The following is a 23,560-nucleotide window of genomic DNA, read 5'->3' on the forward strand; positions in this document are numbered from 1 at the left end:
TTGGCCCTGTGATGGCCTGGCAGCCTGTCCAGGGTGTCTCCCCGCCTGCTGCCCAATGACTGCTGGGATAGGCTCGGGGCTCCAGCATCCCCACGACTCTGAGAGCGGTTCAGATAATGGATGGATGGATCATAATTATGATTATACTTAATTATAATTATAATCATTATCATTAATGATGCAAGCTTCATAGAAAGTGTTACCTAATTAATTAATTAACTCCGATATCGCCAGGCTATGTTGCAGACCCGAGAGAGAGCAGCAATCATCTTTAACTGTCTGTAAATATTTCTTAGTATTATAGCCAACCCTGCATCATCATTACCATCATTATCAGCCAACTCTGTATGCTAGTGTTGTCTGAGTTGCAGCCTTAAGTCTATTGAAATTACATATAGTATGCACTGCACCCCCCCCCCACACACACACACAGAGGTCCCTGCCAAACCTGACCTTGTCTCATAAAAGAGAGGAGAAAAAAAACCTTACTAAAGTTGGGACTTGCAAAATGTCCTGGATTTTTATATCGGTCGTCAAAACGTGTTGACCAATAAAGCTTCAAGGAGACCGCTCAAACGCTGCCATGAAGAAAAGACAGGGAAGCTGCAGGTACTGAAACAAATTTATTGAATCTTCCAGTAGAGACTTGATATTCATGGAATAAAACTGCTTTTCTGGGAGTTCTACTGAGCCAAAAACAGAACAAAAGTAAAACAAAAACAAAGAGGCAATCTCTGAAAGTGCACACAAATGGAACAACAGAAAACAGGTTTTCAAATACAAAAAGAGTACAAATTCAGTTTCATAGCAAATATGATTGCTCTAAGCAAGAATTGAAAAGCAAAAATCTGTGTTTTATAAAAAAAAAAAAAAGAAAAGAAAAAAAGAAGAAACTACTTAGGACCATCAGTAACTGATAACTCAATTTATTCAGTCCACAATTTAAAATTGTGTGTATACCCCCGGAACAAACACAAACACAGTTTCCCCCCCCCTAATAGTCTTTTAGCAAGTTTTGCAGAGTCGATGTGATGCGAGAGTGAGACGAGGCCGCTGAAACCGCCGTGTCCTCGCTGTGACCGTCTGTACTCGACACGTTCATTTCCTTGTAGTGTACGCAGCACCGAACAAACTGAACTGCACTCGTACTGCTTCTTTTCAACGTCATTTACCAACCATAAATGTGTGATGCTACACTAACCAAACTACGCTCGGCAAAACCAGACTGCACAGCACGTACTCTAACGGTGAATATATCTAAACACTAATCTTTTTTTTTTCTTCTTAAATTCAGTTAAACACGGGTGTAACACAAGATGAACAATATTTAAACGCGAGTCTCTTTCTCGTGTGTCCTTGTAGTGCCATGCCCCCCCACACACTAAACCTTAATCCTAAATCCCCAAAGTCTCTCCGGTTTTGCCCACATATTTTTTTCCGAGATTTTAGAAATTTTGCCTCAATTTTCCACCAAATATTACCAACAAAAAAAAAAACCCGGCTTGGAGACATTTATGCACACTTGTCTTAGTGACCCGTTATCTCTTTTAAGCATAATTGACGGGAATATTCCCGCGTTTATTTTATTTCTTCTCTGCCGTATTGTTCATCGTCCAAGCCTGTGGTAAATTCTGTACATGTCAGAAGTACATTTCACGTCATCTTCCTCGCAGTCATGCAGCAGACGTCAGGCGGAGTCGGCTCGAAGAGCTGACCGCAATTTTAGGCAACCCAGACCATCCTCCCGTGAATACGTTCGTGTGATCTGGATTTCCTACGGAATACTGAGATGCAACGTAGCCATGAGAACCGATATAGTACGACAACGAAAAAAGACTCCAGGAGCAAGGCGGAGGAGGATACTCGCGTCACGGTGAGAGAGCGAGGGTCTGATTATTACAGTTGGTCACAAAGATCAAGTATCTTCCAGTTGCGTCACGCTCGATTTGCTAACCCATCTCCCAGTCTGCAAATGTGCCCAATTCAGACGTCCTTCAAGTAGAGAACAAACAAACCCACTCAACAACCCACCCACCCCTAGTGGACCTTCATCACTGTGTGTTTCAGTCAAAACCTAAGCCGGCCACATTGAAAAAGGGAGTTTGGCAGAAACACACCAGTGGCAAACCGTCTGGGCCTTCAAGACCTTCACAGAAAACCCTGTAATTTTTTTTTTTTTGAGATGGAAAGACTGTTTGTCTGATCCAACAGTTCTGTTTGCCTGTGTTTTGTCAATAGATGATATTGTGCGTTTGATCATCTTGTTTTTCTGTGGTACGCTGTGCATGCACGTTGTTTTATATAGTTGGAGAAGGAAAAACCAATCAAAACATTGTTCTCCGATGTCTCTGAAGGGAATATCTAGATCCCCCCCCCTTCAAGGCCTTCAGGGCCTGATTTGAATACATCCGTTCGTTAAACGAATGTCATATTTTTGGATTGACAATTTGATTAACCGGTACAACTTTGAAGCCCATGAGAGTATTCTTCAGATGTTCCAAGGTATTCTAGCAGGCCTTACTAAGTTAACAGGGTACACAGTGAATATAGCATGAGACAAGCTATGAGGCCGTTAGGTGTATAGCTAACTGGATAGAAGCACAGTGAAGTCGAAAGAGTGAAAATGGAAACGGGTGAAGAGCCTGTCACCATCGCAGATTTATTATACTCACCTTTTTCCAAAATGGACATTGAACAAAAAGCTGGACAGAAACAAAAGAAAGAAACGTATCAACTGAATCTTAAACAACCTGCAAAAGCAAGTTATGGGGGGGCGTCCAGGTAGCGTGGCGGTCTATTCAGTTGCCTACCAACACGGGGATCGCCGGTTCGAATCCCCGTGTTACCTCTGGCTTGCTCGGGCGTCCCTACAGACACAATTGGCCGTGTCTGCGGGTGGGAAGCCGGATGTGGGTACATGTCCTGGTCGCTGCACTAGCGCCTCCTCTGGTTGGTCGGGGCGCCTGTTCAGGGGGGAAGGGGGAACTAGGGGGGAATAACGTAATCCTCCCACGCGCCACCTCCCCCTGGCAAAACTCCTCACTGTCAGGTGAAAAGAAGTGGCTGGCGACTCCACATGTATCGGAGGAGACGTGTGGTAGTCTGCGGCCCTCTCCGGATCGGCAGAGGGGGTGGAACAGAGACTGGGGCAGCTCAGAAGAGTAGGGCAACTGGCCAAGTACAATTGGGGAGAAAAGAAAGGGGGGGGCAACTTATGTTTCAAGCTAGCAATTGGGCTGGACTTCATCTTCAGAAGATCAGCGGTGGTGAGAGAAACTTTTTATTGCTGGTTTTACTACATTGTTGCATAAACAGTTGATGTCGATGCTAATCCCGAGAAATGTTCTTTATTTTGGTTGCATACTGTTGGCACACACACAATGGCTCTTGTATTTGTGTTTGGAAGATGAATTTGTTAAGAAGGTGTTATGCATTGCTTATGCGTTTATTGCCTTACGATTGTGATCAAATGGCTTTGACTGCACTGGCAAATAAGATGTGATCACGTCACAGATCATACATGCAAATGAGTATGATATTGGGGGTTTTTTTCTGTTGTCTACGGTGTTTTGTTTGTGATTTTGTAGAGAGGTTGTTTAACGGTGGTACCTAGTGAAGGTCCAGGCCCAAAAAAAGCACGGTCCGCCACTGTAACAGACAAAAATCTCAAATGCGCTAATTCCTACTTTCACTACTTGAACCGAAATGCTAGGGTATGGACAGCTACGGGGCTGAGGTCAGTTTAGTTTAGGACACCGAGGAGATGGGGTTGTGGGGGGAGCCCATTTGGGTGAGCACCTTGTCCAACCACTGCAGGGGACCGTGCAGATGAATTTCAATCCAACAGGGTGTGCTGGTCACATCCTGGCGGTGGTACTCTGCACCCCAGCCCTGAAACAATATACAAAAATAATCTTAGAATATTCACAGGGGCTAAATGTAGGTGACTTTAAATCCACTGTACGCACAAGACTCCCCCCATAAGATCTGATTACCTTGACAAAGCTCATGCGAATGGTGCACATCTTGGTGAGCTCATAAACAGCCTCAAAACCATGGTTCACAGATTGCGCCAGCAGCTCGGCGAATTCCTGGTTGTTAAAAATCTTCAGGCTGCAGCCGCTGGGGATCTTACACACTGTTGTGGGGTGGAACCCATGGTGGTAGTTGCAGTTGCGGCTCTGGACAAAGATACTGCTGTCACTTAGGCACTCTGCATACACCTCCCCACCCACATAGTAGAGATGAACACCTGGGAGGAAATGATGTGAGAAAATAAACCCAAGGATTAGTCCTACGTTGTGGTATTCACACTCGACAGTTGAGATGGAGCTCTACCTCCACATCCTGCCCTTCATGGTTCTTATAAAGCATTTGTCACCCTGTCATTTTCAAGGAAAAAAAAAACAATGACAATAATTATAACATATCTAAAGTCAATAGACTTGAATGCTGATTCAATTATGTTGTTGTTACATATCCTCTACACCCATTCTCTGTCTACTGACAATATACTGATCCTAGTGCACTGAGAGCCAGTGTACTGCATTCAGACTCTCATACTGCACCTTTGCCAATGTGCCGCCGTGTGTTCTCGATGGTCGAGTTGCGGTTAACGTTAGAGAGCAGGCCAAGGCAGAATCTGTTGCGGTTGTTGGAGGGGTCTGTGAAACCATCAACAAGGACGCTGGTGGAGGAGGCCTGGAATGCCTCTCCCACTCGGTTGTTGAGCTCGTAATAAACAATGGAGCACCAGTGCTTGGGTTCCTCATAGGCAACAGGCTGCACATCTGCAAAGTAAATTAATCGACAGATTACACAGTGAGGTTAGCACAATGCAACCCCTCAACAACACGGCAGGTGCACACACAACACACACACCAACACAAACACACACCCATGCTTGCACACCCCTATTTAATGCTCTGAGCTGGACCTAAAATAAACCGTAGGCCTAAGATCAGCTCTTAGGCAGATTTTAATGCCCCCTGAGGACTAATAGATGGATCGTTAGATCTGTGTTTGTCTGTTTATCTATCTGTCCATCTAGTCATCACATAAATTCAAAATGAATACCATGAGAAGTCAAAACACATCTTATTTGTTCACAAAAACAAAATCCTCCAAAATGTCGCTGTAACCCATGACAATCATTTGAATAAACTGATAGGAACCACCGGTTACAGATGTATACATTTCCTCTGACCAAAATCAATGCAGATCAGTCCAAAGGCCAAACCCCTGCAGTTTTTCTGCGGTCTGTATGCCACCCTTTATTGAGCAGTCAGTCAATAGAAGGTGCCTGGCCCATGCTTCTGTGCCTGGTATCTTGGGTGAGCCAGTGCCAGCTGGCATCATCCTCTCTTGGGGAGGGATAAATTATGTTTATTCAGAGTGTGTACATCTCCCAAATTTCCTCTGCAGCATGGTACTGGCTAGCAGGTGTGTTTTGTCGGCCTATTTCCCAGAAATGGACTACAATGGAAACCCACTCCCCCTGCACAGGATGCAGCTTGTGGAAAAGAACTTGAAAACTCCCTAAACTCCCACTTCCAGCCCATATTTCAACGGCTCTTCCCACCGCTGTTGTCATGGAATGGGTAGGGTCACATTGAAATCTTTTAACCTTTGAATGCATGCCGAAAAATAGTAAGCTTCAGCTGGTTCAGGCAAAGGGGAAAAAGAGTGGCATGCAAAGTAAATGAATTGTAATGTGAGTTTAACTTAATTGGGTCTACCTTCATTTAGAGAAACTTTCAGTTTTTTTGGTAACTTGTTACTTGGTATGGCTTGGGAGTCAGTACAAGGCACAGACAGGGATCTTTTTTACTTTCGCATAAATACTCTGACCTTATTGTCTGTCAGGCTCCTCCAGGTTTAGAAAGAAATTAATTATGGTTGAAATGGCTTTCAGAAATATCATAGGACATCAGAATATCCTGGTAATACTATATTTCAATATCATTGGATTAAAATGTGCTTTGTTTTATTTGTGTGGCCCTAACACAGTTATGTTATCTTTTCTGAACGCACTGTTCAAATGTGTGAGGTTAAGCCTGTCTAACACAACATAGGCTGAACCACAAAGCTCAGATAGCAGTCATTATGGCAGTATGTTCTAGATGTGGAAGATGAAGGTAATAAGTGAAGCTGATCATTAACAAGGCTGAAGTCATTACCACCAGCTGAGATGACATAAACCCGGGGTTTTTAAAGGGCTCATAAAAACAGCTCAGAGACCTGCCTTAATTGGCTGAGGCTTTGCAGATCCCCCGGGGTTGTACACAGACACTGCCTTACAAAACGACAGTAGATCCTTTCCATACTCACGACTGTCATGGCCACTCCAGTGTCCAGTGAGAAATAGTTGACCAACACAACTGAGGTTTTTTTTTTTTCATTCATACCTCCAACTTCAATCCAACCACGATTGCTTATTAAAAGAATCAGTGTTCCAAGAAATATTTACACCTATAGAGGAAAGGGGGCAGGTGCAGGCAGCTCTGTGGGATTGATATCACAGTATGCACAGATGAGCGATACTGGCATGGGGAGATCGGGGACGAGGATTGTGTGTGTGCTTGTGCATGCGTGCATTAAAATTTTCAGTTACCTGGCCTGTTGTTACTCTCTATGGGGAGGGGTGGGGCCATCAGGTTGGTGTCCATTGGCTGGGGGCAATCCTGAGTCATTTGCTCCTCAGGGGGCATGTAGGCTGGAGGGGGGGTTTCTTCAGTGACCACAACACAGGAAGAAGGGAGAAGGGCATTACACTATAGAAGAAATTATCAACAAGTCATGGATTGACATGTATTGCTTCCCATGAAAGAAATTCCAAAACTCAGTCACCTTTTACGGCGTGATCTCCTTACCAGTGAGTTTACTCATCCACCTAAAGTGAACTTAAAAACTTGTGTGTGACATTTGAGTTTTTGCTCACAACTTCAGAGGTCACTGGAAAAAAGCTTGATGGAAATGCAGCCACAGATATCTGCCAGGGAATGATTCTCAAACTAGAGACTGTTGACAGGCTCGCCTTTTTGGTCCAACTCGTAGAGTTACAACTGTACAAGTATAACGCCGCAACTGTATGGTTGTAACTTTATGCTGCCCACATAAAGTTTAAACGTTGCTGCTGGCATTCCGGGCAGTTCATGGACGCGTTCCAACTTACCTGCAAACCCATATGAGCATTTACTTTCCTGCTCACTCGTTTTGTTCTATAGGCTGTATAGGCTACTATCCCTATCAAAGTAACAAGCTCCGGGTCCCCTTTTGCTCTCACCTGTCCCCAAAATGGCTGAATGAACTCCCAGTCTCCATTAGAGCTACTGACTGGCTAACTCCTTAAAACCTCTCCTCTTCAAGTCCTACCTCCATCCTTAAAGCGACAGTCTCGAAGATTACGGTTACGCTTATTTATTGGCATGCACTTCCAAGGTGTCATCCACCACAACACTATCTTTGTAACGCTTGTGATTTTTGGTGGGAATGTCACCACAGACACATGATTGTTTTATCTTCATACTGCAAATTCAAGGGTTTTCATCAGTGACCAGTATGCTGAATTTTCATTGTGTCATCTTGTTCAGTAAAAGATGGTAACTTAACAGAGATTTCTTTAAAGTGATACTGACATCAAAATCTGAAAATTCCTATTGATAGGTTAAGTTCCAAGTTGGAATGTGACCACGGAGAAATTCAGTGGCCAAAACAGCGCGTCTGCGGCCACTCGAGAGAGATCTGTGATTGACTGTAGATGGTGTCCAATGTCAAATTGTGCTGGTGGATACGTAGACACCAGTCAATTTGCATATAGGGTGTGTCTGTAGCAAGATGCTATAAAACCACGGAGAAGCCGTTCTTTCAGCTCTTCCTGCTAGCTACTTGGCTCGGGTTTGTGCTATTTTGCTGAGACTTTATTATCGATCTTTCTACGACGTATTGCTATCTATCTATCTATCTATCTATCTATCTATCTATCTATCTATCTATCTATCTATCTATCTATCTATCTATCTATCTATCTATCTATCTATCTATCTATCTATCTATCTATCTATCTATCTATCTATCTATCTATCTATCTATCTATCTATCTATCTATCTATCTATCTATCTATCTATCTATCTATCTATCTATCTATCTAACTAACTAACTAACAGTTATTTGTATCACAGAATCCTCCTCCTCAAAACTGTAATCCTCGCAGAGGATCTCCCTCTCACTCTCGGACATTTTTTTTAAATAACAAGTGATGAGCAGTACCGAGCCCCATCCACCCAGGAAGACAGTAGCCAATAGCTTTGAATTCATAAAACCACGCCTATTTTCAGTTATGATTCAAACTCCCAATGTTAAAAAATGTGTTCAGAAAGGGCATGTCAGTCTCTCTTTAAGTGAGAATCTTTAAGATCGCCACTTTAAAGTGGTCTCTGGGTTCACTTTGCTATCAACATCAATAGGCGCCAGCTGCTACTACGGCGCCCTCACTTACAAAAACATCATTATAATTGGTGCCTACTATTGAGCCCTTTTCTTCTTGCACTTGACAGCATGATTTTTCTGTTTACTGACTTGTGGTAACGTACCATCTACTCTGCAGTTTGATTCTCTTATTCACCACCTCTTGATCCTCTAATGTTTCATTCAAAACAAAAGCTACATAGCAACAGGAATGAATGAAACGTCAATGGAAATCTATGAATTGTGGCTTTGTTGCTCTGATGCAAGAAAGTGACAGCCCCTCATTTCTGTTTGGTATCACAAGGCCACACCACACCCCTGGTGGTGTTGAGATAAGAGCAGCGAAGCGGAAATGGAGGATACATTGATTTGTGCTGTTTCTGCATGTTCCCAGTTGTACGATAACAATTTGGTGTGATACAGAGATTGAAATAAGAGGGAACTGGTGTGGTAAAAGGTCAGTAAAGTTGTTTGAGTCTCTGGTAAGCTTTCATTTGCTTTGAAAACACCGAGTCGCTATTGCTAATGCTACTGTTGTATAATAGTGTCATCAAACGAAGTTGTTGGTCTGAAACTATGGCGCTACCAGAGCTACGTGGTAGCCTTTCTTGGTCTGTAGCGTGAATAAAGCAACATGTAGTGTTTGGTGTGAGTGCAGCATAAGGCACACCAACACTAAATGTGTTCATGATGTGCACTCTTGGCTATATGATTTCTGTGTAGCGCCCAATGACGCCATTCGGTGCTATTTGAATTTATCTTTTTCTAACTTTCTTTGGGAAAAAGCATCTGCTAAATGAGTAAATGTAAGTGTAAAAGGCTGCTTACAATTTGTAATTGTACTTTGTAAAGGACTGAAAAGGATTTAAAACCTGCAGATACAACAATTAAAGATTTTATTTCCACACCTGCTCACATGACCTGTTTGGTTACGGGTACTGTGTTTGAGAGAGAATGCTGCTAAATTTCTGTTAAAACAATTTTGTTAGTTTTTATTACCCTTGATTAAATATGGCTATTTTGTTAAAAAGTCTTAAAAACGCTGAATTCCTGCTTGCTGTCTTTTATGACTGACTTTTTATTGCTTGGTATTAACTGCAGGAACTATGCTCAGATTCTGGAGATGGCATGATCTGACATTTAGAAAATGGTGTTTTAAGGGCAATTAACCTTCTTGACTACTCATCTTTTATTCAGGAGGAAGATGAACCCACTAAACTTGACAGGAATAAAACTTTTGTAAATAAAACAAAAATTGTTATCATCTCATATATGATAGTAGACAATATCTATCGTCTCATATATGATCGCCAAGCACTAGTCACACTGGTAGAGGCTTATGGACTACGGCAACTCACCTGGCATCTGGAACGGACTGCCGGGGTCAGAGCTGGTTGGTGAATGAGGGAAGGTGGCACTGCTGCCGCTTCCAGGAGAGTTTGGGTAGCTGTTGCCCGGTGAATGGGGGAAGGGCATTGTGTTGGCCTGCGGAAAGGATTCTGGGAACGTGGCGTTCTGGGGCATGTGTGGCTCATTCTGTTGCAGTGGGTTGCGAAAGCGTGGCAACATTGTGTGCTTGGCATTGAACTCACTATTCCTGGGAACAAGCACCGGAGGCAGCACTGAGGAGAGAGGGAAGGACAGACTGGTTAGCAAAAGAACTACGCTCTTGAATGAAATAGCTTAAATGATTTGACAGTTATTAACAATTTAGTAATTTCAAGACCGGAAATGGATGATCCGCTGTGGCGACCCCTAATGGGAGCAGCAAAAAGTGGAAGTAGTAGTAGTAGTAGTAGTGGTAGTAGCAGTAGTAGTAGTGGTAGTAGTAGTAGTAGTAATTTCAAGACCAATCCAGATGTGAGCCCGAGTTTGTAGAAATGACATGGGAGAATAGACTTAGAGGACTTTGAGTTAAAGCTGCAGCAGGAGTTTGGGATTTTTTGTTGTTGACTGCACCGCACCCTTGTGGGCAAAAGCAGCAGTGTTCTGTGGAGGAACAACATTTTGCACAAGCATTGCTTCTACATTCATTCACTCACTGTTTGACTATTCATTTGTTTTGAAGAGTGGGAGATGCAGCAGTGTTTTGGAGAAACAGGCATTTACGAGATATGCAGCAATAATGCATCTCTGGTTGTGGCCATGTGTTCTCTCTGTGCAGTTAATCGTTTTGTCAGATTTTGCAGGGAAATATGGCCCAGAGACAAGCACTTGGAATCATTATATAAGCAATAGCTAATCTTCTCGTTAATGGTCTTACTTTGTTAAATCGGTCCTATAGTGGCATCAAAATTAAATTGAGAAAAATAAATAATCTGTGAAAAAACACCTTGTAGCATCTGTAAAGTGAAAAGGATTTGCACCCCATCAGGTCTGACAAGCCCAATATTCCAGTGACCTGATAGCAGAGTCTTTAAATCTCCTTACCAACATAAGCCTTTTTGGTACAAGTGGTAATGTCTTTGAGCAGCATGCACCATAGGTTAGGATAGCTTGGGTGATGTTAGCGCTCCCCTTTTCAATCAGTACACTCCATAAATCTAGTTCACTTTTCCCCCTCCTTCCTGCACAAATTCATGGTTGCTTGCACACAAATATAGCAAATGCTATATTGCATACACACCAACAACAACCCCCCCCCCACACACACACACACACAGGACTGAGTGCTTTAATTACAGCATAATCAAGAACTCTTTCTCCATCTTATTATCTGGCTGTATCTATCATACTCCTGGCAGGGAGCAGATGTCCCTGCATTTTTGAAATGTCAGCTTTCAGTCTGTTGGTTTTAGCCAGCGATATTTGGCTCTGAGTCCCAGACATTCTGCCCTGAAAAAAAAAAATCACTGAGGTAAGCTTTTCCGAAGGAATTCATCTCAATCCTGGCTGATATGTATGTGAAGGTACTTTGTGAGCAAGAGGTACAAGCCACAGTGGTATGCCCCACTTGTGTCTGTAAATACCTGTGTGGGTTAATAAAGTTTAATAAGCAGACATTTTAGAGGGGGACCTCATTACAATCAGAGTACAAACCTGTAGTCCATGTAAGCTGCTGTAGCCAATGTCTTTGTAAGTATAAACTCCACAACTGGCAAAACTATTGGGTCCGATTGGTGAAGGGATCTGACAGGATGTGTGTGTGTGTGTGTGTGTGTGTGTGTGTGTGTGTGTGTGTGTGTGTGTGTGTGTGTGTGTGTGTGGTGTTTCAACGGAGATTGGGGGATGTAGAGACGAGAAGCTCAGTGTTGACAGACAGGTGTTCTGGGGTGGGAACACCTTAGCCCCCTGTTCTCCAAGTGCTGCTAAAACAGAAGTGTGCGAGGCAGGCAACCACTCCTTCCGTCTATTGTATGAGGGTGACAGGCTTCCTGTCCCGGCCGTCCCCAGAGAAACCGTGTGTGATGTTTTTATGGGATTGTGTGTGTGTGTGTGTGTGTGTGTGTGTGTGTGTGTGTGTGTGTGTGTGTGTGTGTGTGTGTATGATGTGTTAGGCATGTTTATTTTATTTGCCTGTGCAAATATCTATCTATCTATCTATCTATCTATCTATCTATCTATCTATCTATCTATCTATCTATCTATCTATCTATCTATCTATCTATCTATCTATCTATCTATCTATCTATCTATCTATCTATCTATCTATATGTGTGTGTGTGCGTGTGTGTGTGTGACATACACGTGTGCATCTGTGTGTTGGTACATGCACTCTGGGCAGCAGCAAAGAGCATGCCCAAAACAAAGCCTTCATTCTCTCCCAGCTGGAATTTCCTGCCCCCCTCACCATCACCACCCCAACACACATAACACACACACACACTGGTCAGCCCCTCTCTCTAGCACCCTGCAGACAGCTGTTTCTATCTTGTCAGCTGAGCCTTATTTTTGCCTTAGTAGGTAGGCAAAATAGAGCGTTTGATTTACGCCAACACTCAACTCATCAACTCGTACATTGATCACGGATTTAACATGATCTCTATCTCTCTCTCACATGCACCAGCGGAGACATATTTTGGATACATAGCATGCACTGATGAACACACAGAGTTTGGTTTTGCTATTATATCATCGACCTTATCAACAAAAGCTGTCAGGTGGTTTGTTGATATTTCCAAACAGATCAGCTCCTGGCTGGCGAAATGAGAATATCTATATATAAAAAAAGATGTACAAGTGAAAGAACGGAACATCTGCAGAAGCTATTACTCTAGAGGAAAAGGTGTGAATCTTAAAGGTCCCATGAAATGCCGTTTAGATCACCGTGACCTCTGTGATTTGACGTACATCCGAATGAAACTGAACGGTTGGATGTGATTTTGAAGAGGGAGGGCATTTGATTTGACTAACAACCGATCATGGCCGGGGACCTTTAGAAGAAAGTGGACATCGATATGCTATTGACTTGTTTCAATGTGGTGATAGACGTTCAGTTGTCTTCTCTCAGTCTCGCTCATATTTCATTGGATATGACCACATTTTTAGTGTATGTCTGCGACTGCAGTGTGACGTAACTGGAAAAAACATTGTATTTTTCAGGAAGAGAAAAACCTTATCCTTATAAGCATAATTATAAACAAAATATATTGCGGTGAATTTCTAGAACATAGTGTTGAACAGATGCGAGTTGAGTGCAGACAGAAGAACTAACAAGAATGAAAATACAAGTCACATCTCATGGAACCTTTAAAGCTGTATTAAGCGATATTTTTTATATTATCAGTGAGTCGAATAAATCCCTGCGATGTGAAAGGATCACTTTTCACTGCCAGTTGCGCAAAGAAACAACACTGCAGTCTACAGTTTTCCTTCACCAGAGACATGCTTTGCCTTCACTTTCAGCTTGTTGCTGAAATTATCTGGCCCGAAGATGGCACCCCCTCCCTCAAACCCCCCCCCCCCCCCAAAAAAAACAAAGCTAGGTCAAAACCTAGTATATGGCCCGACTGTGTAGTCAATGTTTGGAATTGTGCCAGTTTGTTACAGGGATAGTCAGTGGTAGTGTCTATGATGTGAGGTCCTGGATATTAAATGTTCATCTGCAATTTTCTGTAGTGGTCCCAGTAATATTTGTCGTTAAAGTGTACTGAAGTAGCATATCACATAACACGGTTAAGCTACATTTGAGTAAAAAAAAAGTGTATAAATGTAGTTGCAAGAGCAATACTTTGCATTCATATCTTGGGATGTTTGATTTGAAAGAGAACTTAATTTAATTATTATAAGTTTACCTACTCTAACTATCTGTTAAGTCTCTTGTTTTTCTAAGGTCAACTCCATCGTATGGGCTTGGGATCTTACAGTCGGCACACTTTTCTAACATTAGAGAGACAACATAAACAAATATCGCATAGTTGACACAAGCGTACTCTTCTTCAGTTCTGTCTAAATGGTAACCCTAGATTTGCGAAACTCTCGCACACTCGTACATGCACACTTGGCTTGACAATGGTAGGTAATGGAGGGTTAGAATAAAGTAAGCATGAGGTTAAGGTTAGGTTGATAGCTTTTATTGTCTCATCATCATTTTTGCTATCTCACTTTTTTTTTACTACCTCACTTATTTATACTAAATGTTGTTCTTGTTTTTATCTTGTTTTTTTTTAAATTATTTACCTTGTCTAGTGTTGTTGGTCTGAGAGTCACCAAACGAAATTTCGTTGTGTGTACACAATGACAATAAAGTATCTTACCTTACTGACAGGTTGAGATTAGGTTGTGGGTTAGCTATCGGTTAGGTTAAGGTTAGCTATCGGTTGAGTGTTGGGTTAAGGTTAGGGTTAGGTTGAGGTTAAGTTAGCGTGAGAGTTTCGCAAATTCACAAATCTAAGGTTACCATCCAGACATGACCCTCCTCTTCTTCTACTTCTTCGTGTTCATGGGTGGATCGCAAACCAACTAGGTGCATACTGCCACCTACTGTATCTGAGTGTGTAGATACACAAGTGTATGTGGGCAGGGAACATTATTAATGTGAAAGCTGAGTGGGGGGTGGCAATTGTACCCAGGCACGGTATGAATCAATCGTACCTAATATGAAAACGCCAGAAGACTCACTCTGTATTAAGTGTTTTGTCAATGTGATTGCTATTTGGTGTGCTTTAACAGTGAACTCTTCCTCATGCCTCTTGGCACATGGAGAGCTGTTGTCTCTCCTACGTTTTGTCAGGATGATTGTTATTTGGGGTAGTTTAACTGTGCGCTCTCCCTCATGCCTCTCAGTGCATGAAGAGCTGGTTTCTCGCCTACTCTGCTCTATGCTGATTGATTAGTAGGACTGGATGCGCCATCCCTGAAATTTCTGCATTGTAATTGACTACAGTGGGACTATTCTTGGAGATGACCACTAGATGATGCTGCAATCATTATGACACATCTTCAGTTGTGGACTGCTACAGTGCGTAACCAGATGTGGAAAGAGCAGCAAAATATTCCGTTCTTAGCGTTTCAGTTGTATCCATGAGTAGCAATATATTCCGTTCTTTAGCGTGCTATAAATGTGGAATGAGCGCGAACTGCTGCGCCGATTCATTTTGAACGAGCAATGGCCAATAGGGAAACTCCCATTTCCGTGTTTACCCGTGAAGTCGTTGGTCGGCCGACCAATCTTGTAACTTCACTGACGTCATTGGTTACCTGAACCAGTGGCCCAATCGTGGAACTTGATCACTACGTCACACCAAACTTGATTGCTCAGTCATGGACATTCGAGTTTGTAGAGCTGGCCCAGCTAACAAAACGTGGATAAACCGCTCATGCAATTCTGAAGTTGAGAATATGGGTCTAGGGTGAAGCTCACAGAGAGAAGAGGAAGCGCTCCTGACTTGTGAGCTTAATCCCATTTTTTTAGCAGGGGCAAAGGTTCCATCTTTGGGCTGGATGTTAACAAATAGCTGAAAATGAGGCAAAAGCCTGTCTCTGGTTAAGGACACCCGTAGACTGAAGTGTTGATTCTCACTGCAATCGGCAGAACAGGTGATCCTTTCACATCACAGAGAGTCGTTTGAACCACTGTTAATATCGAAAAATATCACTTAATGCAGCTTTAAAGGCTACCCTGGCCTACAGACTCTGAACATAGTCCTAAAATCATCATTTAACAATCATTCCATCTGCAAAATGTAATTGTATGGCTAGTGAAACATGCAGTCTGCAGGTATCATAAATAAATACGATAACATAAAACTTTTTTCCTGTCATATACTCTACCACATATCATCGCTCACCTGGGCTGTCCACTCTCTTGTAGTGGTAGGGGTTGATGCACACATCCTTCTGCTTGGAGCCAAATGGGTATTCACAACACTCCAGGGCCTTCAGCTCATGGTGGGACTGCAGGTCAGGCCAGCGCCACACCCGGCAGTAGATGACATGAGGGAGGCCCTTCCTGTGGGACACCTGCAGCCGTCCGTCCAGTGAGCGAGGGATGGTCACACAGTTACTGGGTTGGCCCGGGCAGCTGAGAGCCCTTTCCAGTTCTTCCATCGCACCCTTCTTCTTTTTCAATTTCTTAACTAGAGCATCGACGGCCTTTTCTGCCCATTTCTCCTCCTCATCACCCTGCTTCCAACCGAGGAGCCGTTTGACAGCCGGGCTGGTAAAGGAGAAGAGTGAGGTGACGTTCATGTTGGACTTGCCTCCCTCTTCTCCTGTCCTGTTTCTCTGACAGGTCTTCAAAGGAGAAAACACTTAAGGAGGTGCGGGCGTTTAAGGGGAGGGGGCTGTAGTCCAGTTTCAAAAAGGGTAAGGCTAAAATGTTGTTTGGCTGTCTGGAGTTGTCTATTAATCCTCAGGTCCTTAGGTTTCAGATCGGGTTCTCTCTAATGCCACCTAAGCAGAGGAGATAGAGAACATGGTCAGAACACAACTGTTGAAAATCTCTTCAAACAGAAAATGAAAGCATTCTTCTGCTCACAGTTTCTGCAACCATGTCTTTTTTTCTACAGCATTTCTAATAACTATGGCGAATGCACAGCTCTGCCCAGTTTTCTGCATCGGTCCTGATGTCTCACCAGCGCGAGGATCTACTAGCAGAACAATCCATTACATGGTGGACCAGAGTGAGCAATGAGCTCACTCTGTTATGGCTTCTGGGAATCAGTGGCGGCTGAAAAAGTCATAACTGACACAACTGAGTGTCCATTCCAATCAGGCATTCTCAAGATACTTTGCTGCCTATATGGCTTGTCACATTACCACTACTCGCTAATGTCACTCAGAGAAAGGACTTTCCATAGAAACTGAACGGAGGACCATGTGACGTATCTGGCTCAAAAGTTGGAACACCTGATGAACCTGATGGGAATTTGAACTCCTGAGAAGCTAAAACAAGAAGTGGTAGAGCTACAGTAGATGACTGGTAACCAACTCTTATTTAACAGAAATATATAGGCCCCCAGACTCTACCCTTCTGTCTGTTTTATCGGCAATAAGCTGATGTATAGTTTCACGCCTCTAACTCACTTTTGCATCTTTTTTTTGGGAGAAGAGCTGATTGAGTGGTGGCTTAGGTAGGACTGCAAACTATATGCAATTTAAAGTTTTCAACTTTTTATTTTTCTCTCTGTCACTCCATCTCTGTCTTTCAGTGGCTGTCTCTCTTTTACACACACACACACACACACACACACACGTGTCACTTCTTGTTTGCTGCAGAGCTACTAGGACACAGGCCGGGTTAGACCATTTACAAGACAAAGTCTTTTTCAATTTTTACAAGAGCGGCAACCAAGGCCATTATTCAAAGTATGGAGAACTTCAACGACAAGCCTGCTGGTGGGAGTGGGGGGAGTGGGGGGGGGGGCTCTATAAAGCATCAACACCACCAACAAACATTGGTTTGAGCAGGAATCTGGCAACGTCTGGGACAATATAAAAGGAAGTGTATGTTGACTTCAGGATAAATGTGCCCATTCACCGGGGTCCCTCGGGACCAATTCAGTGGCCGGGAGGTGTGTGTATCCTCGCTTTTTAAGAGGGGAAACAAGAGGGCATTAAGCTCCCACAATTCCGCCTTCCTTTCAAATCATTCGGCATACAACTTGGAAAAGCGTAACGAGACTACGACAAGCCCATACATGGCTCCGCCTACGTGTCATCGCGCCCTCACATAAAGGAGTACAACCGTCCCCCCCCCCTCTCTCTTTAATCTCCAGACTCCAGGGTGAGGATGCGTCTCTTACTTACTGTAAATACAGCAGAATATTGGATTTCCTACAAGCAGGAAGAAAAACATCATTAAGGCTCAGCTTGGCTCACTCTGTCATTATTCTTGGCCCTTTGGCGTACAGGATAAATAGCCATTTCTATCTTGGTCCGCGGCTACTGTGTGAGCGGGCGGCATCACGCTGACCCAACAGGCACAGAAGTTTGATGACAACAGGTGCTGTTTACAACACATGGTATGTGTATGCAAGTGCAAATGCGCATGTGTGTACGTGTGTTGTGGAGGCACTGGCAGCCCTACTACTGCTAACCACACTGACAGGAAAGCTGAAAGTTGCCCCTATATTTAGCTTAGCTGCGCCAATCGCACTGGCTAAATTAAAAAGTGAGGTCTGAAATGCCAGAAGGGTAGGGAGGAGTGTGATGATGAGCTAGGGTGTGTCAGTGTGTCTATTTGAGTGTGTGTTTGTGTGTATGAAAGAGAGTGAAACAGAGTACAACGGCGCGACAGAGCGATGAGTTTGAGTGCATATGACTGAGAGGTGGAGAGCAAAAGAAGAGAGAGAGAGCGAGAGGGATCAAGGGGAAACATCTTTTAAGCACTCATATCCGTTGTGCATCATGCCCTCAGCAAGGTCACGCCCTCTGGTATCACCTTAGGGATGTTCAGTGTATTGTCTCATGTCCCAACATTGGGGAGGCAGGAAACTGGCCGTGTATTCATTTCTTCGTCTCGTCATTCCCCGGAAGCCTGAGCATCACTTCCTTCTGCTGAGTCCTGCAGGTCTCGCCACAGGTGCAGGGAGAGAGAGAAAACAGCCGTCTCCTAACCGCCAAACCCTGACCCCTCTCTCTCTCTCTTTTCTACACTCCCACTCACTGACACTCATTCTCTACCCCCCCCCCTCTCTCTCTCTCCTCTTTTGTGCTGATGGTGGAGTAGCTAGAGTGGTGGATGGGATAGACATTGTATGGGTGCGGTCTCTGTACCATCTAGCTCGGGGAACAGCGTGATGGCATTTCTGCAAACATAACCCCCATCCATGAGGATCAGCTTCCGTATTGCTATCACTGGCAGAGGCCATCGTTCTTGTAATTACAAGCAGGATTGAATGGTATTTAAAAAAAAAATCAACGCTGCAATATTTTTTGTTTATTGCGATGTGTACTGCGATATCGAAGGAGAAAAAATGGAGTCAAAAAATGTCACCAGACACATGCATCCCTTCCCTTTCAAAGCTCAGTTTGCAAAGAATTTATCACTCTAGCAATAACTGGGCTGATTTTCAGACAGGAAAATAAGCCGGTTGGCCAAGAAGTCATTAAATAACACCAAACTATACTGATATGACTCCATAAGATGAACACATATAACCCTTTCTGGGTATCACGACTCTTTTTAATGCGATCATCAACTTCTCAGCAAATACACCCATAATCTTCCTCTCTCATAGTTCATGAGCCATGAAATAGATGCCTCATGTGCACTGGCCAACTGTTGCCTACCCATTAGCTATGAAAGCCATAATACGCACCATCATTTCCACAAGAGCTCTTTAAAAACCACTACAATCGAGCCCTGGTGTTTTCTGATCGTTCATTTCGGCTTGAACCTGTTAGAAAGCGGTAAGCCTACTGGACAGAGTCTGAGGCTAATGGGAATCACATGACGGGCTCATGTAACATCACTAGGCTGAGACTTCAAGGATAATTTTGTTTTTTACAACCCGGGTCTTGTTTTTGTAGTTTTTGCCATCGGGCATATCAGTTGTGACATCATATTACTCATCGGCTTCATTTTGGAAATGTTGGATGTGGGACCCCCCCAGTGGACAGAGCTTTACAATGACGTCTTCTGGGCTCACAATATTATCATTAAACCTGTCCTTTCAACAAGAAAAAAGAAAAACCCTCATGCCTTCGGTAGACAGGGTACATAATTTCCCAGCATCTATGGCTTCTCAACTGCACTGGCAAGGTAGTTTATTGATGGTTACTACTACCCATGCTAAGCACAGGCTACTCACTCCTGCACATTGACCCAGGAAGTAGCTCGGCAACATGATCAACCATCGATAACACATTTTGTTTCAAACATGTGGTTTAGATAACTGGGTTAGACTGGGCTTATTGAAATGTGTCTGAGACTCCTATTCCATGGCACCATAAGACACTGTTGTAAAGCTGTGTCCAGCAACGCTGCCATGTCCAAAATCCCAACAATGCAGTCGGTGAGTAAAATGATATCATAACCAGTACGCACAATGGTAAAAACTACGAGGACCCAGATTGTAAATAAAAACAGGATTATCCTTTAACCCACCTGGTGTGAGCTGTTAGCCGCTACATCGGCTTGGTGGATCATTTTCCACTGCTCCAGTGTTCGTTAATCAATTTAGGTACGGGCTGTAGGATGGGGAGGCAGTAATGATGCTCTCTGGACCCTCCCTGGGGACAGCGCATTATAAAGAAGCTACATTATTTATCAGCAAGGCCCTGGACGGGGCCTCCATTAGCCCCTCATTCAATGGAGTCACTGGCTATAAACAGAGAAGTGGAGGCAGAGAGTGGGGGGTGGGGGGTGGGGGGTTGATAGATAAAGAGGGAAGAGGAATGAGCAGAGAAGAGAATGATGCAGAGAAGGAGAGGGAGAATGACAGTGATGGAAAAGCCTGAGATATAAGACAGTCTGTATGTCAGTGTGTGTGTGTGTGTGTGTGTGTGTGTGTGTGTGTGTGTGTGTGTGAGAGAGAGCGAGAGAGAGAGAGAGAGAGAGAGAGAGAGAGAGAGAGAGAGAGAGAGAGAGAGAGAGAGAGAGAGAGAGAGAGAGAGAGAGAGAGAGAGAGAGAGAGAGAGAGAGAGAGAGAGAGAGAAAGAGAGATGAGAGAGATAGGGGGGAGAAAGAGAGGGAGCAGAGAGCAAAAGATGCACAAAGAAGCACAAATGCAAACATACACACAGGCCTGGTTTTGGGCTCTGTGTGTGTCAGTGTATGTGTGTGTGTATTTGTTTGAACGAGCGAGAGAGAAAGAGAGAGAGAGAGAGAGAAAGAGCAAAAGTGGAAAGAGCAAGAGCGTAATGAATGCACAAATGCACGCAAACAGCAACTTCCAACGCTTCTAGTGACATTTTAGGGTAAACAGTAACACAGTAAAGTATTACATCTGTTATTTTTCTACAAATATAATCACTGCAAACTGGGACATCACTTTTAAAGAGAAGAAAGAGTCCTTACATCACTGGACCAATGAGTAGAAATCAGCTTTTAAAATCATATCCGACATTCAGCAAACTGTGCTTTCACCAGTCACCAGCCTTACACAGCGGTTTGAGAGCAGGACTCGAAGTCGGACTTGAAGTGCAGCCCTCAGACCTCTGTGACTAGACAAAGCATTCACCTGGGAGGCTCTTAAAACTCTTGCAGATTCACCTACAAACCACTTTTTGAAATGGTAAAAAATGTCCATGTTGTTAGGAGCATGACAGGCAGCTAGATTTGAACCTCGAGCAACGTTTGCACATGCTGTAGCACACAGAACATGGGAAAGCCTGCCGCAACCAAACTGCGGTCAGTGATGTCCCACCACTTAGGGTGTGAGCAACGACTTTGAAGGGTTTTGGAAGATGAAATAGGATCAGTTTCTGTACGCACCAGACGGACCACTCCGCACACATTACCACAGACATAACTACCCGACACATGGGGTTTCAAGCAGCTATCCCAACCATGCTTGGCACTCAGTGTTGGGTTAGTGTTGTGTTAGGGATGGACACCTCACCCCAACACATGGCAGTCCAGGGTGTCTGGGCCATAGGGACCAGACAGAAGGTTGTTCTGAGACTGACACGGTTCAGACTGTGGTGACAGTCTCTTTGGAAAGAGAGGAATGTTGTTAACCTATGTTTACACTCTGCACTTGGGGGCTTTGTTGTCTTGTGGAATTGACGGAAAATAAAATCTTGACTAACATCAGGGTGATATTTTTGAAAACTGTAATAATATTGTAATATCACTCTGTAAACTTTACAGGCCGTTTTAAAGTGTGAAAGACTGCTAACTGTTATATATACAGCAAAAAGTAAATTCAAGATGTTCAAATGTGGAATTGGAACTGCCATACTTTGCCATTTTAAGTTTTGCATGCATAGATATCTAGGTACGATGCAGGGATACAGCAGAGCAGATTGGCAAAGGCACTTGCTGTATTCACAGTTGCCCTCAACATTAAAAAGCTTTGTGGTGTACAGACAAACTAACCTTGTCACTTTAGTCCTGACTAAATATGCTTGATGTCTTTGTTCATCAAGCATATCTTTAAGCAGTGCATACTGAGAATAAGAAATGATAAAACAACTGAAGTAAATCACGGACAAGGACAAATTCCTGTCCTTTGGGTAATCTGATATGTCGTCTTCAATAATGTCAGGGGATCTAGCCTTAGCTGCTGTAGGTATCCCACTTGTGCTCTCTCTCTCTCTTTTATCTCTCACTCTTTTATCTCTCTCTCTCTCTCTCTCTCTCTCTCTCTCTCTCTCTCTCTCACACACACACACAATCAAATTCATTCATTGACATGCATCTACTCTGTAGAGCACCGATGCATGCCTCAGTAACCTTGCATGTGCTATAACACAATATGATTAATTAAACATCCATCCTTCACACTGCAGACTGCATGTTGTTGCAATGCTGGCGAATGGGCGCAGCTAAACGGTACGAAGCAGGACACTGCACATCGTTTTACTTATTCACCAAACTCAGGCACGCGGTTTGAATATGATCAGCGGCGAAATGCGCAGTAATTCGTGCCATAAAAAAACAACTGTTGTGTACTTCCCGAAACAAAACAGCCCACCACACCTAATCCAAGCAACAAGCGGTAATAACAGAATACACAGCGTGCAAAGTCAGCCTGTCTCAAGAACGCCAGCATGGTTACTGGGGAAAGTGCTCATTAGCAGCAGCACGACAATGTGCAAGCAGGGCTAAATTCAACATGCATTCGCATGTGGATATAACAAGTTAGCACTAATGGCTAAACGACATAGGATATAAGGCGGTACTCGGCTAAATCTGCCTCCGTAGGCACCAAATAAAAGCCACTGCAAACTTTACTGATGCCAAATGTACGTTAGTTGAGCTGAACGGGTCTCCTTTTTTTTCTTTTTTTTTTTAAAGTTTCCCCACAAATAAAGTAACGGGAAACTATTGGGGCGGGAATACAGTCGAGGAGACCGCTCCTCTTCGTCTCGACGACGCTTGGTGGCTGAAAGGGAAGAAAAGAAAAGAAAAGCAAAGAAAAGTTCACAATACCTTACGCGCTGTTTCAAGGCTCGCCTCCTCTGCGCTTTCATACAGCTGCTCGTCTTCGGTCCGCTGGCGTCAGTGAGTCGCGGAGCCGTCGCACCCTCCGCCGAGCGCCAGTATCACGCCGCGGGACACTGTTCGAGGCGGTCCGAGAATAACAAGACCTACTTTTACACATCCAGCGTTTTCATGCATGGAGCGGATTATGTAACTGTAAAACAATGCACGCCGCTCGTCAAGTTTAAGAGCCCCCCCCCCCCACTTGTAGACGCTGCATATGCTGCATTCGTCGCTGCAACTTGTTGAAACTACCTTCAACCACTCGAGGATGCATTTTTTTGAAAGGGGGGGGGAAGGGGGGCGCTCAGGTGGGAGCAATGAAACACGATTTCAAATGCTTCAAAATCTGGTAGACGCTCTATTGCCCTTTGTGTATTGCTCTATTTAAGACAAACAGGCCTACCATTTTTAATTGAGATAATAGTCAAAGTTTCTTTCTTTCTTGCTTTCCACCTAAATTTCACCAAAGATTTCATCGGTGACACAAACTAGTGTGGTCGACTTCCCAAAATCCTGACCTGCTGCAGTGGAGAACAGATTAATTTAGTTTGGCTGTG

At 43.7% G+C, this 23,560-nt stretch overlaps 1 protein-coding gene across 1 annotated transcript; it reads right to left on the bottom strand.

Moving 5' to 3' along the window:
• Positions 1 to 618: 618 nt before the first annotated feature.
• smad1 (SMAD family member 1) lies at positions 619 to 23,182 on the bottom strand. Its single transcript, XM_056280399.1, has 7 exons — positions 22,950 to 23,182; positions 15,697 to 16,300; positions 9,826 to 10,089; positions 6,614 to 6,730; positions 4,569 to 4,790; positions 3,996 to 4,252; positions 619 to 3,891 (listed from the first exon to the last, which is right to left on the bottom strand). Exons 2-7 carry the CDS (start codon positions 16,094 to 16,096, stop codon positions 3,748 to 3,750), a joined length of 1,404 nt encoding a protein of 467 aa, XP_056136374.1. The 5' UTR covers positions 16,097 to 16,300; positions 22,950 to 23,182; the 3' UTR covers positions 619 to 3,747.
• Positions 23,183 to 23,560: the final 378 nt, after the last annotated feature.

The sequence above is a fragment of the Lampris incognitus genome, chromosome 5 (assembly GCF_029633865.1).
Source record: "Lampris incognitus isolate fLamInc1 chromosome 5, fLamInc1.hap2, whole genome shotgun sequence".
Classification (NCBI taxonomy): domain Eukaryota; kingdom Metazoa; phylum Chordata; class Actinopteri; order Lampriformes; family Lampridae; genus Lampris; species Lampris incognitus.